Source organism: Nerophis lumbriciformis, linkage group LG05 (genome assembly GCF_033978685.3).
Source record: "Nerophis lumbriciformis linkage group LG05, RoL_Nlum_v2.1, whole genome shotgun sequence".
NCBI classification, from domain to species: Eukaryota; Metazoa; Chordata; class Actinopteri; order Syngnathiformes; family Syngnathidae; genus Nerophis; species Nerophis lumbriciformis.
This window is the reverse complement of record NC_084552.2, coordinates 21041098-21053916: the sequence shown is the minus strand read 5'-3', so window position 1 is coordinate 21053916 and position 12819 is coordinate 21041098. Positions and strand designations below refer to the sequence as shown.

The following is a 12819-nucleotide window of genomic DNA, read 5'->3' as shown; positions in this document are numbered from 1 at the left end:
GCCGGGAGAGCTCAGAAGCAACTTCGCCGCCGTGCAACTTTTGGTGAGTTTGGATAAAACATCCAATCGAAACAATTCGGCAAAAAAAAACCGTGGAAGTGGGTTTGTGTGTTGTTTGACACGGGGACTACTTTCTCTCTGTGCGCGCGTGTATATGACAGGTTCGTTGGTGTGGTGGATGAGTGACTGGCAAAGTGCTTCGCCTGTGAAGATTCGGAAGTCCATTCCCCACGATGAAACTCCTGTGAGTGGATTTCAAACACTCTGACGTGAAATGCTGAATGAAAGGTAAACTAAGCGCATCTGTTGCAGGGTTTGTGTGGTGGCAGTCGCCTTGGCGGTGAGCTCTACCCACGCAGTAAGTGTCTTTTTGTTATGAGTTCATTTGCGTGTGTGCGGTGCTGCTTAGACACCGATTAGCATCGATATGCCTCGAAATGCACCAATAATGTTGATTTAGAGTGACTTTTTGAGTACGTTTAAGCGAAATATTTGACTTGTAAAACCTGCGTTTTTAATTTCATATCAAATGAAATTATTGCACAATGAAAAATGATCTTAACAGTGTAGGGTGTCTTTTAAAAAAATCCAGTGGTTGTAAAAACTAGTCCACGTTTGAGTGGGGCGCGCAGACTTATTTGCATGCCAAGCCACGCCCCCTTATTAATATTCAGAAGCAAGGCAACGTGCCCTTTCCTTTAACCACGCCCCCTCCATGATCCCAATGCTTTCAAACTCATCCTTTTAGAGCAGGGGTCGGGAACCTTTTTGGCTGAGAGAGCCATGAAAGCCAAATATTTTAAAATGTATTTCCGTGAGAGCCATATAATATTTTTTTTAACACTGAATACAACTAAATGCGTGCATTTTTAAGTAAGACCAACATTTTTAGAGTATAATAAGTCTCTCATTCTTTTTAATAACATTATTATTGTGACGCTAACCAATAATAAATAAAATACTTCCTACCATTAATGCGACTTCTTGAACAGGTGCGGTAGAAAACGGATGGATGGATTAAAATGCTTGAGAATGTTTTATATTTTGAATGTTATTTTCAAGACTGTGATTACCAGCTGAATTATTCAGTACTTATCCTGTTAAGTAATGTCAGCTAAGATTTATCTGAGAGCCAGATGCAGTCATCAAAAGAGCCACATCTGGCTCTAGAGCCATAGGTTCACTACCCCTGTTTTAGACATTTTTTTTCCCTACAATTTAATGTGTGATGTTGCAATGTTGGGGCGGTATAGCTCGGGTGGTAGAGCGGCCGTGCCGGCAACTTAAGGGTTCCAGGTTTGATGCCCGCTTCCGCCATCCTAGTCACTGTCGTTGTGTCCTTGGGCAAGACGCTTTACCCACCTGCTCCCAGTGCCACCCACACTGGTTTAAATGTAACTTAGATATTGGGTTTCACTATGTAAAAGCGCTTTGAGTCACTAGAGAAAAGCGCTATGTAAATATAATTCACTTCACTAACACCATTTTTGGTACAAATATGACAATATACATTTAAAAATGCTGTTACTAAATGATACCAAACAGATGCAGCAGATGTTTATAGATCCTGCTGCGTTGACTTGGAATGGACTGTGTTGTGTGTGTTGGGCGGGGGGAGAGTGACTGACTGACAGATGAGTCAGCTTTGTAACCATGGAAACTGTTGTTTGGATGACATTAGCACACCTGTGTGATGCCCCCCCCCCTAAAAAAATTGTGTCCAAATCTCCCCAAACTTGTCCCAGTCGTTTGTGCTGCAAAATGTTTTGTTTGCGACGTGAGAGTTTTTAGGTTATTCCAAAATACATTTTCTGACCCTGTCCAAGTCTCCCCAAACTTGTCCATTTTGTTTGTGCTACGTTGGTGCTGGTTTGTTCGAAATTAAAAAAATGAAAAAATTGTTAACATTTCAACAATCATAACCAGTCCCCCACGTTGTCAAAACATCCCCTTACCAGACCCAATCGTTTATGCTACGTTTGTGCCGCAAACATTGTTGGTCTAACTCATAACAGGAAAAGGTGAAATAACCGAAAACAGGTTTTTTATTCTAGTTTCTTCAAAATAGCCACCCTTTGCCCTGATTACTGCTTTGCACACTCTTGACATTCTCTCGATGATCACACCTGTGAAGTGAAAACCCTTTCAGGTGACTACCTCTTAAAGCTCATCTAGAGAATGCCAAGAGTGTGCGAAAAAGTAATCAGCGCAATAAGGTGGCTATTTTGAAGGAACTAGAATATAAAACATGTTGACTTGACTTGACTTTATGAATATCAAACAAACAAAAATAAAAAAATTAAAAGAACAGACAGTATTTTATATAAAAAACATTTTCAGGGCAACAGCAGCATGGAAACTATTAGCATTCTGGTATATGACTGTTTTCAGTTATTTCCCCCTTTTTTTGTTAAGTACATAACTCCACATGTGTTCATTCATAGTTTTGATGCCTTCAGTGACAATCTACAATGTAAATAGTCATAAAAATAAAGAAAACACGTTGAAATGAGAAGGTGGGTCCAAACTTTTGTCCTGTACTGTATATATTTGCATTCTATCGCATAATATATAGCAAAAGCTGCCCAATCAAGCCCTTACTTGATGCACATGTCATGTACTGCCTATGGCAAAATACCATTGTGAACACTAAGAGAACCACGCCAAAGTGTGCTTATTCAGTATCCAACCTCAAGTGTGAGCACAGACGAATAGACTAACAGGGGCGGTATAGCTCGGTTGGTAGAGTGGCCGTGCCAGCAACTTGAGGGTTGCAGGTTCGATACCCGCTTCCGCCATCCTAGTCACTGCCGTTGTGTCCTTGGCCAAGACACTTTACCCACCTGCTCCCAGTGCCACCCACACTGGATTAAATGTAACTTAGATAATGGATTTCACTATGTAAAGTGCTTTGAGTCACTAGAGAAAAAGCGCTATATAAATATAATTCACTTCACTTCACTTCAACAGGACACAAAGATACATGTTTGTTGAAAATAGAATGACTCCACAACATTAATAGTCTTTCAATTCAACCTCAAACAAATGCTTGCATGCACCCAAAAATAAAGAAAAGACATTGAATGAGAAGGTGTGATTGATTGATTGATTGAGACTTTTATTAGTAGGTTGCACAGTGAAGTACATATTCCGTACAATTGACCACTAAATGGTAACACCTGAATACATTTTTCAACTTGTTTAAGTCGGGGTCCATGATACAGATATATACTATCATATATACTATCATCATAATACAGTCATCACACAAGATAATCATCAGGGTGTATACATTGAATTATTTACATTATTTACAATTCGGGGTGTGGGGGGGGGGGGGGGGGGGGTGTGGGGTGGGTGGGGGTGGGGGGGGGTAGGTTTAGTTGTTATCATCAGTCATCAACAATTGAGAACAGAGAAATGAACATTGAAACAGTGTAGGTCTGACTTGGTAGGATATGTACAGCAGGTAGTGGACATAGAGAGAGAGAGATCAGAAGGCATAAGAAAAGTATCTACATTTGATTGTTTACATTTGATTATTAACAATCCGGGGAAGGTGTTAGTTTAGGGTTGAAGTTGCCTGGAGGTGTACTTTATTTTGCGGTTTTGAAGGAGGATAGATATGCCCTTTCTTTTATACCTGTTGGGAGCGCATTCCACATTGATGTGGCATAAAAAGAGAATGAGTTAAGACCTTTGTTAGATCGGAATCTGGGTTTAACGTGGTTAGTGGAGCTCCCCCTGGTGTTGTGGTTATGGCGGTCATTTACGTTAAGGAAGTAGTTTGACATGTACTTCGGTGTCAGGGAGGTGTAGCGGATTTTATAGACAAGGCTCAGTGCAAGTTGTTTTACTCTGTCCTCCACCCTGAGCCAGCCCACTTTGGAGAAGTGGGTAGGAGTGAGGTGTGATCTGGGGTGGAGGTCTAGAAGTAATCTGACTAGCTTGTTCTGGGATGTTTGGAGTCTAGATTTGAGGGTTTTGGAGGTGCTAGGGTACCAGGAGGTGCATGCGTAATAAACTTTCCAAACTTTTGGCCTGTACTGTACTTTATGTTGTATATTTTTAAGATATTTCCAGTTGATTTCCTCATCTATTGTTACATCCAACATTTACTTTATTTTACTCTTTCAATGTCCGTCTATTTGTGTTTGACCTTCTCCTCAGCTGTTACCGAATTTCACTGTTTGAGTTTTACTGACGTTTAAAGATCTCTTTAATTTGTTAATTTCTTCTGTATTATTTGTATTAGCTTCAGTGTGCTCTCTCCTGAACACAACACTGTAATCGGCGGCTCTCCAGTGTTGATGGCGAAACTTCACTTCCCATATTTGTCTTCTTCGCGGGTTGTCGGGAAAGCGATGTAAAAGCTTTCTACAATTATTGCGGGTGATGCTGCACAACAGGGCATTTTTACACGTCGATAAACTAGCGAGGAAGCCCCGCAAACACATAGCATCAGCTCAAAGTTAATAGCAGTCGTGGCGCTCTGTAGTCACGTGAGTGCCTTTTGACCAATCATTGGGATCACCTGACACCGAGTTGGCTATAGTCTCTTTATACACGACTCTGGCACAAACGAGACAAGTTTGAGGAGATTTGGACCAACTTCACACAGGTCATTAGCACCACTTAAAAATGTCTACTCACAGTTGTGACTTACTTTTTCATCTCTGAAAACGGGTTCCTGTTGAGCACAAAGTGGAAGAGCCCCGGCTACATGCGCCAATACACACACGTGCAGAGCGTTCTTCTAGACCAGTGGTTCTCAACCTCTTTTCAGTGATGTACCCCCTGTGAACATTTTTTTAATTCAAGTACCCCCTAATCAGAGCAAAGCATTTTTGGTTGAAAAAAAGAGATAAAGAAGTAAAATACAGCACTATGTCATCAGTTTCTGATTTAGTAAATTGTATAACAGTGCAAAATATTGCTCATTTATAGTGGTCTTTCTTGAACTATTTGGAAAAAAAGGTATACAAATAACTAAAAACTTGTTGAAAAAATAAACAAGTGATTCAATTATAAATAAAGATTTCTACACATAGAAGTAATCATCAACTTAAAGTGCCCTCTTTGGGGATTGTAATAGAGATCCATCTGGATTCATGAACTTAATTCTAAACATTTCTTTACAAAAAAAAGAAATCTTTGACATCAATATTTATGGAACTTGTCCACAAAAAATCTAGCTGTCAACACTGAATATTGCATTGTTGCATTTCTTTTCACAGTTCTTTTTGACAGACATTTTAGTGAGGGTCAAACCATCATGGCATGGGGGAAACTCTGGGTTTATGGTAATGAATGGAATAGCCTACTTGATTTGATGTTCAGTTTATGAACTTACATTCATATTTTGTTGAAGTATTATTCAATAAATATATTTATAAAGGATTTTTGAATTGTTGCTATTTTTAGAATATTTAAAAAAAATCTCACGTACCCCTTGGCATACCTTCAAGTACCCCCAGGGGTACACGTACCCCCATTTGAGAACCACTGTTCTAGAAGACTGCAAGCGGTTACGGCCGCCAAGGAGGGAACAAGTACTCCGGATTTAGCACAGTACAGACATGGCACGCAGGTCAGGAGGGATGGATGCAGGTAGGAGGCCTGTGACGGGAAATACTAGGTGGGATGCAAGATGGTGGCTATCTATTAACCTGCAGGATGTCAACTTGGAAAAATGTGAAGTTTGCAGTTATGAGCGCCTCCAAAATGTTCTGTATTGTTGGACCTGAGACAAGGTCATGTTAGCTGTAATGTCCACTCAGTTTGTACCCCGTAATAAATATATGCTCTTATTAGGACTGGGCGATTTAGCCTTTTATTAATATCTCGATATTTTTAGGCCATGTCACGATACACGATATATATCTCAATATTTTGCCTTAGTCTTGAATGAACACCTGATGCATATAATCACAGCAGTATGAGGATTCTATGTGTCTACATTAAAACATTCTTGTTCATACTGCATTAATATATGCTCATTTTAAACTTTCATGCAGAGCGGGAAACCACAACTAAGTCAATTTACCCAAAGTGTATTTATTAAACAGTTATTAAGCAGTGGCACAAACATTCATGTCATTTCCAAAACAGAAAGTGACATTTTAAAACAAGCTGTTAGTGCACTTTTGTGCATGATGTCACTAAGATGACGTATCAAAACAACACTAAATTAAAGTGCACTTTTTGCACAGAACACCACTGCAATAGTTAAAAACAAATAAAGTGCACTTTTGTGCATGATGTCACACAAGATATTTCAATAAGTGTCAAATAAAAATGAGCTGCATAATAGGAAATCAAATAGTGTATTTCCTTCGCTATGTGGTAGGTTCCTGCGGACGTTATCTCCTTCTGTTGTTAACTATTTTTTTCATACGGTGTTGATGTGGAAATGGTTGCTTCGGCATTTTGTTGGTGTGGCACAGAACGGAGATGTTGACATGCGGAGTTTCAAGCACTCTTCATTCTCTAGCGGGTGACTTTTCAAATGATGCTACATTAGTAGAGCTGCTAGCAACGCTTTTTGACATATAACGGTTGTCTGTTCAACATCTTTCCGCTTGAAGCCAAACCACCGCCAGACGATGGACCCCGTGCTGTTTTTCTTGGGAATTCATTCTTCCTTCATTTGTTACCAGATTGGCACCTTCTTTACCACTTGCACCGCACCGCTAGCATCACAGCTAACGTTACCCACGCTGCTATCTCTCTGCTCCGCGAGAGCGTATGACGTTGCACGCGCGACAGTAAGTGACGTATGTAAGAAGGTGCGCTTGTTTTATCTCTCTGTGAGAAGTAGAGACAAGAAAGACTGAGAAACACCTGTAGTGTAATGCCTGCAGCTAAAAGCAACTGCGTGAGAACGTATACTCGAATATCACGATCTACTCATTTTCCATATCGCACAGAGACAAACCCGCGATATATCGAGTATATTCGATATATGGCCTAGCCCTAGCTCTTATTATTATCATTATTTGACACATGGTCAATGACTTAGGCTATTAGTTGCTAAGTCTCCACAAAGTAGTGTTGTCCCGATACCAATATACATATAATAATACATTTTGGTACCGGTACCAAAATGTATTTCGATACATGTATTTTCGATACTTTTCTAAATAAAGGAAACCACAAAAAATGGCATTATTGGCTTTATTTGAACAAAATATCATACGGTACATTAAACATATGTTTCTTATTGCAATTTAGTCCTTAAATAAAATAGTGAACATACAAGACAACTTGTCTTTTAGTAGTAAGTAAGTAAACAAAGGCTCCTAATTTAGCTGCTGACGTATACAGTAACATATTGTGTCATTTTCCATTTTATTATTTTGTCAAAATTATTAAGGACAAGTGGTGGGAAATGAATTATTAATCTACTTGTTCGTTTGCTGTTTATATCTGCTTACTTTCTCTTTTAACACGTTCTATCTACACTTCTGTTAAAATGTAATAATCACTTATTCGTCTGTTGTTTGGATGCTTTACATTAGTTTTGGATGATACCACAAATTTGGGTATCAATATTACAGGATCATACATTGGTCATATTCAAAGTCCTCAACTGTCCGGGGATATATTTCTTGAGTTTATAAACATAATATACCTTTTTTTTAAACGACGGGGGGACCGTTACTTTTTAGAGTCGGTATAGTACCGAATTTGATTCATTAGTATCGAGGTACTATACTGATACCGGTATAATGTACAACCCTTAGCTTGATGGCAACCAATCTTGTTCAAATTTGACTCACAGGTGCTTGTCACTTCCCTAAAGGTGTGTAGCAAATTTCCCGGTGATTCATCTAAATGCACTAGAGCTGTGTGAGAAATTCCAAGTCAATTCAACTTTTGGGGTCTAACAACAGCATCACAATGTAGAAAATGGCTCAGGTGGTAACACAGTCAGGGTGCATGTTTACAGCATTGTCACCCAAGTTGACGAGTCCTCTTCCCCTCAGTTCTTTCAGAGCTTGGCAGGACTTGTCTAGCTGTCCCTGCAGGTGTTGCAGACGGGAACATTTCAGAGTGATGACGCCTGAAATGCACAACTTTCCCCAACCCCGCACCCTCTTGCACCTTTTATGTGGATTCCACTTATTCCCTTTGGCTCCCATCATCGTCACTAAGTCCCCCTGAGTGGTTTCCAAAAGACAAGCCATATATTACAAGATGATTTGTGGCCTAATGTGCACAGCAGTTAGTTACTCTTTGATTACTCCTTCCTTTTACTCCCAAGAATCCTTCAGGATGATGTTCTGCTAGTATTCTTTGCCAAATGGTGTTGTAGTTTGTCACACAAAACAGGACTAATGGATACTGCATGCCCATACAGAAATAATCTTGGAATTGTTGTGAAGCCAAACGGGAAAGGGTTTTCTTCATTGTCTACCTTAAATTGACAATGCCCGCCTTGTTTGGAAGCTGTCTGTACCGTACCACTGCAAGAAGGGTGCCAGTTATTTTGGTACCCCTTTGGATTTACTACTTCAGTACAAACACGGCTTAAGTGGATTGGGAGACCTACAAAAACTACACATGGAGCTTTTAATGTAGTGATCGTAAAGACACTGCAATCTTTGTGGTTAATGCATCAAATCCTTAGTTTGTGTGTGTGAGGTTGGTTGGTGGTGTGTGGGCTTACCGTAACTGGATTTACATTACTCTTGGAAAAACCCGTCTGCTTATATTTTTCACCTATTCTAATTAAGTGCCAGAGTTGGCACAATAGTGTATTTAAATTTTGTTATCTTTGATGCTAGAAGGTAGAATATTTAAATACCGTATTTTTCGGACTATAAGGCGCACTTAAAATCCTTTCGTTGCCAGTATTTTACTGTGAATTCTTTAGGTTTTTTTTTTGAACAGGTTAACATCATATAATTTTTGTTTCAGAGTAATTTACCGTAAGCAAAACAGTTATCTACTGTATCTGTAACTATCAACCTCCTCAGTGGCCTATGTGGTTAGAGTGTCCGCCCTGAGACTGGAAGGTCGTGAGTTCAAACCCCGACCGAGTCATACCAGAGATTATAAAAATGGGACCTATTACCTCCCTGCTTGGCACTCAGCATCAAGGGTTGGAATTAAGGCTAAATCACCAAATGATTCCCAAGCGCGGCCACCGCTGCTGCTCACTGCTCCCCTCACCTCCCAAGGGATGAACATGGGGATGGGTCAAATGCAGAAGATAATTTCACCACACCTAATGTGTGTGTGACTATTGTTGGGACTTTAACTTTTAACTTTAACTGTAAATTTAACGGATTCAACAACCATAGCTGCCAGTATTTTACCGTAGATTGCACAGATTTTTTTTGACAGGGTGCTCAGCATTGATGACCGTGTTTGTGTCGGGATGCCCTCCAAAATACCTCCATGTTGTTTTTTTTTGCATACGTCCATCTTTCGATCTCACAAAGTGCAACAGTTGTTTTTGGTGCGGCAGATGAGGATGATTGGCAATGCAAACCATCCATCTCCCTGATGGTGCTCTTGTGCAATTTGGAACTTGAATCCAGGCAATCGGATGCCAAAGAAAACGGGCCGTCCATATCCCTCGGTGCAAACACTTTCACTTTGGTCACGGTGAGATACAAGGGGGTAGGAGGTGACGCCAGCACAAAGGCAGCGGGGGCTCGTGGCCGTGGCGACCGCTTAACATTCCATCGCCTGCTCTCCGGATTTGTGTATGGCACAGTTTGTTTTTGTCGTCGACGTTGAGATGACACGGGTGGGTGTAAGGTCTTAGGAGGCATAGGGGGGGCGCCGGCTCTATAGTCCTAAAAGCAGCAACGCTATCTGCAGGCCCTTCGGGTGTTTGTGAAGCACTTCTGAACTGAGGTGGGGCAATGTTTGGCAGGCTGGGGGTGCTGTCTTAGCTTGTTGGACGTGCCCGCTCCCTCAGGGGTGTTTGCACTGAAGGATTACACCTCCAATTTCCTTCTCATGTGCCTTCCATTCCTTCCCTAAATGTATCATCATTGCTCTCCACTCTCGTTGCCCCCGTGCACCCTCGCCTTGCTTAATCAGCTCTTGCAAGCATTTCTTCTCCTGCAGTTTGTTTTGCAGGTCGAGATGTATGACAGCTCTCATCATAACTTTGCTGTCATTATTTTGGCATTAGACAACAACTATTTTTCTCCCCTCTTTGGAGCAATTACCATTTGCATGCCTGTGCAGAGGGAACACAACTTCTTTTGTTCCCCCCACCCCCAACTTGTGGGTGCATGCAAGCATTTGTTTGAGGTTGAATTGAAAGACTATTAATGTTGTGGAGTCATTCTATTTTCAACAAACACGTATCTTTGTGTCCTGTTAGTCTATTCGTCTGTGCTCACACTTGAGGTTGGATACTGAATAAGCACACTTTGGCGTGGTTCTCTTAGTGTTCACAATGGTATTTTTGCCATGGGCAGTACATGACATATGCATCAAGTAAGGGCTTGATTGGGCAGCTTTTGCTATATATTACGCGATAGAATGCAAATATATACAGTACAGGACAAAAGTTTGGACCCACCTTCTCATTTCAACGCGTTTTCTTTATTTTTATGACTATTTACATTGTAGATTGCCACTGAAGGCATCAAAACTATGAATGAACACATGTGGAGTTATGTACTTAACAAAAAAAGGTGAAATAATGAAAACATGTTTTATATTCTAGTTCCTTCAAAATACCCACCCTTTGCTCTGATTACTGCTTTGCACACTCTTGGCATTCTCTCGATGAGCTTCAAGCACACCTGTGAAGTGAAAACAATTTCAGGTGACTACCTCTTGAAGCTCATCGAGAGAATGCCAAAGGTGAGCCACGTAAATAAGACCGTCCACAAAACAGCACATCCAGAAGCGACTTTCAGAAAGCGGCTTGAAGATGATCTGTAAAATATAATCTATGCAACATTTTGACCAAAGAACCACCATTACATGTTATGTAAACCACAAGGAAGTGTTTTTAATGTAGAAAAAAAATAAATAATAATAATATGACTCCTTTAATGCGCCCCATAATCCGGTGCGCTTTATATAGGAAAAAAGGTTGAAAATAGACAATTCATCGTCAGTGCGCCTTATAATCCGGTGCGCCCTATGGTCCGTAAAATACGGTAAGCTGTCCAATCAGGTCCATACTTTGCATCTGTTCTTTACTACACAACTTTTGGTCCCATGACAAAAATACCATGTAAACCTGAAGCCAACCGCAACAAGTTGTGCACTAGGTATCTTATTTTTTAGTTTTGGTTCCGAACAAGCATTAACGCAGTGGTTCTTAACCTTGTTGGAGGTACCAAACCCCCTGTGTCATATGCGCATTCACCGAACCCTCCTTTTCTTTCAAATTCAAGACAAAGTTATTATATGTTTTTGGTAACACTTTAGTATGGGGAACATATTCTAAGTAACAATGACTTAATTTAGAGTTTTTTGGACACTAGGGGAACATATTCTAAGCAACAAAGACTTAATTTAGAGTTATTTGGTTAGGGTTAGGGTTCGGGTTAGGGTTAGAGGGTTAGGGCCAGGGTTAGAGGGTTAGAAAATGGATGGATGGATGGATGTTCCCCATACTAAAGTGTTACCATGTTTTTTTACTGGTGCACAAAAGGAACCGTGCATGAACATCACCTTGTTCAAAGAACAAAACCAACACAGTGCATAAAATCACAACAAATTCCACACCTGCAAATCAGTCTGACTTCTGCTGTTGCCGTATCCGTAATACGCCGATAGGGAGAAGTTTTTATTTACACGATGAGTCGGGTGTGTCTTGACCTCCGCCGAACCCCTGAGCCCGACTCACAGAACCTCTAGGGTTCGATCGAACCCAGGTTAAGAACCACTGCATTAACGTATCGTTAAGTTGGCAGACCCGTCAGCGATCCTGTTCTGTCTCCCAGTAATGTTTGTCTGATCTTGAATGGGATTGTGCTGAAAATGTTAATTTCCCCTCGGGGATTGATAAAGTATTTCTGATTCTGATTCTGTTAGTGAGGACACCTGTTTATTTTAGACATACACAGCCCTCTGTAATAGGAACCCAGCCCTAGATTTGGATCCTTGTGCACCATCCTTCCACCTTTTGGATGACCTCCCCAGGTGACATCATGCGTAGCTTCCCTCCCTTGCCTGCAGCTCAAAGTGTCGCATGACTGCTAAAGCAACATATAATGTACCTTTTTATTGCATTTTTTCTAGTTTTGCCGGAACTTCTTCTGTAATAACTTTGATGGAAGCTGCAGCCAAAGTCAACATTGTAAAAAAAAAAAATCAATAATAGAGGCAGCCACCGGCTACAGAAGCAACATAGCATATTGTGGAATGAGCAGACACGAAGGCAATAAAACGGGGATTTTAAGTTGGCGTCAGATGAAATACTCTCATGCCACAACCTGCTGCGGAACTTTCGTCGATTCGTTTCCGCGTAAGCGATTTGTCGCTAATTATTCAATTTTTCATTTTGTCTCCGTCGGGGGTTGTTGACCATAAATCAGGAAGATTTTTCCAATTTGTCTTGGAGACGTTTCCAGAGGTAAAATACCAGACGAGTCAATCAGGTGCACCGTGAAGTATCGCCCACGCCCTGGAGTTGAACCTATTCTTCATCTAGGACAGGAATGCTTATTTGTCAGGCTTTATCTTTTTAATCCAAACGTCCATGTAAGTGAGCTTATGACTGATTGATGTGTCTTCACTATGGAGCGGAGGAACATGCTGTCTCCTGACTCTTGGAGCGGAACTCCCTTTGCAACACAATCTTGTTTAGTGAAGAGTGGATCTGAAGCGACT

At 40.8% G+C, this 12819-nt stretch overlaps 1 protein-coding gene across 3 annotated transcripts in view; it reads left to right on the top strand.

Annotated features, from left to right (window-relative positions):
• The window catches only part of col4a6 (collagen, type IV, alpha 6), a 174088-nt gene continuing 161269 nt past the window's right edge, over nucleotides 1–12819 (top strand). For all 3 annotated transcript variants that reach the window (XM_061961131.2, XM_061961130.2, XM_061961129.2), the window contains exons 1-3: nucleotides 1–43; nucleotides 162–244; nucleotides 313–358. In XM_061961131.2, the coding sequence (XP_061817115.1) occupies nucleotides 234–244; nucleotides 313–358 (57 nt within the window). In that variant the 5' untranslated portion in view covers nucleotides 1–43; nucleotides 162–233. The remainder of the gene's footprint in view (nucleotides 44–161; nucleotides 245–312; nucleotides 359–12819) is intronic.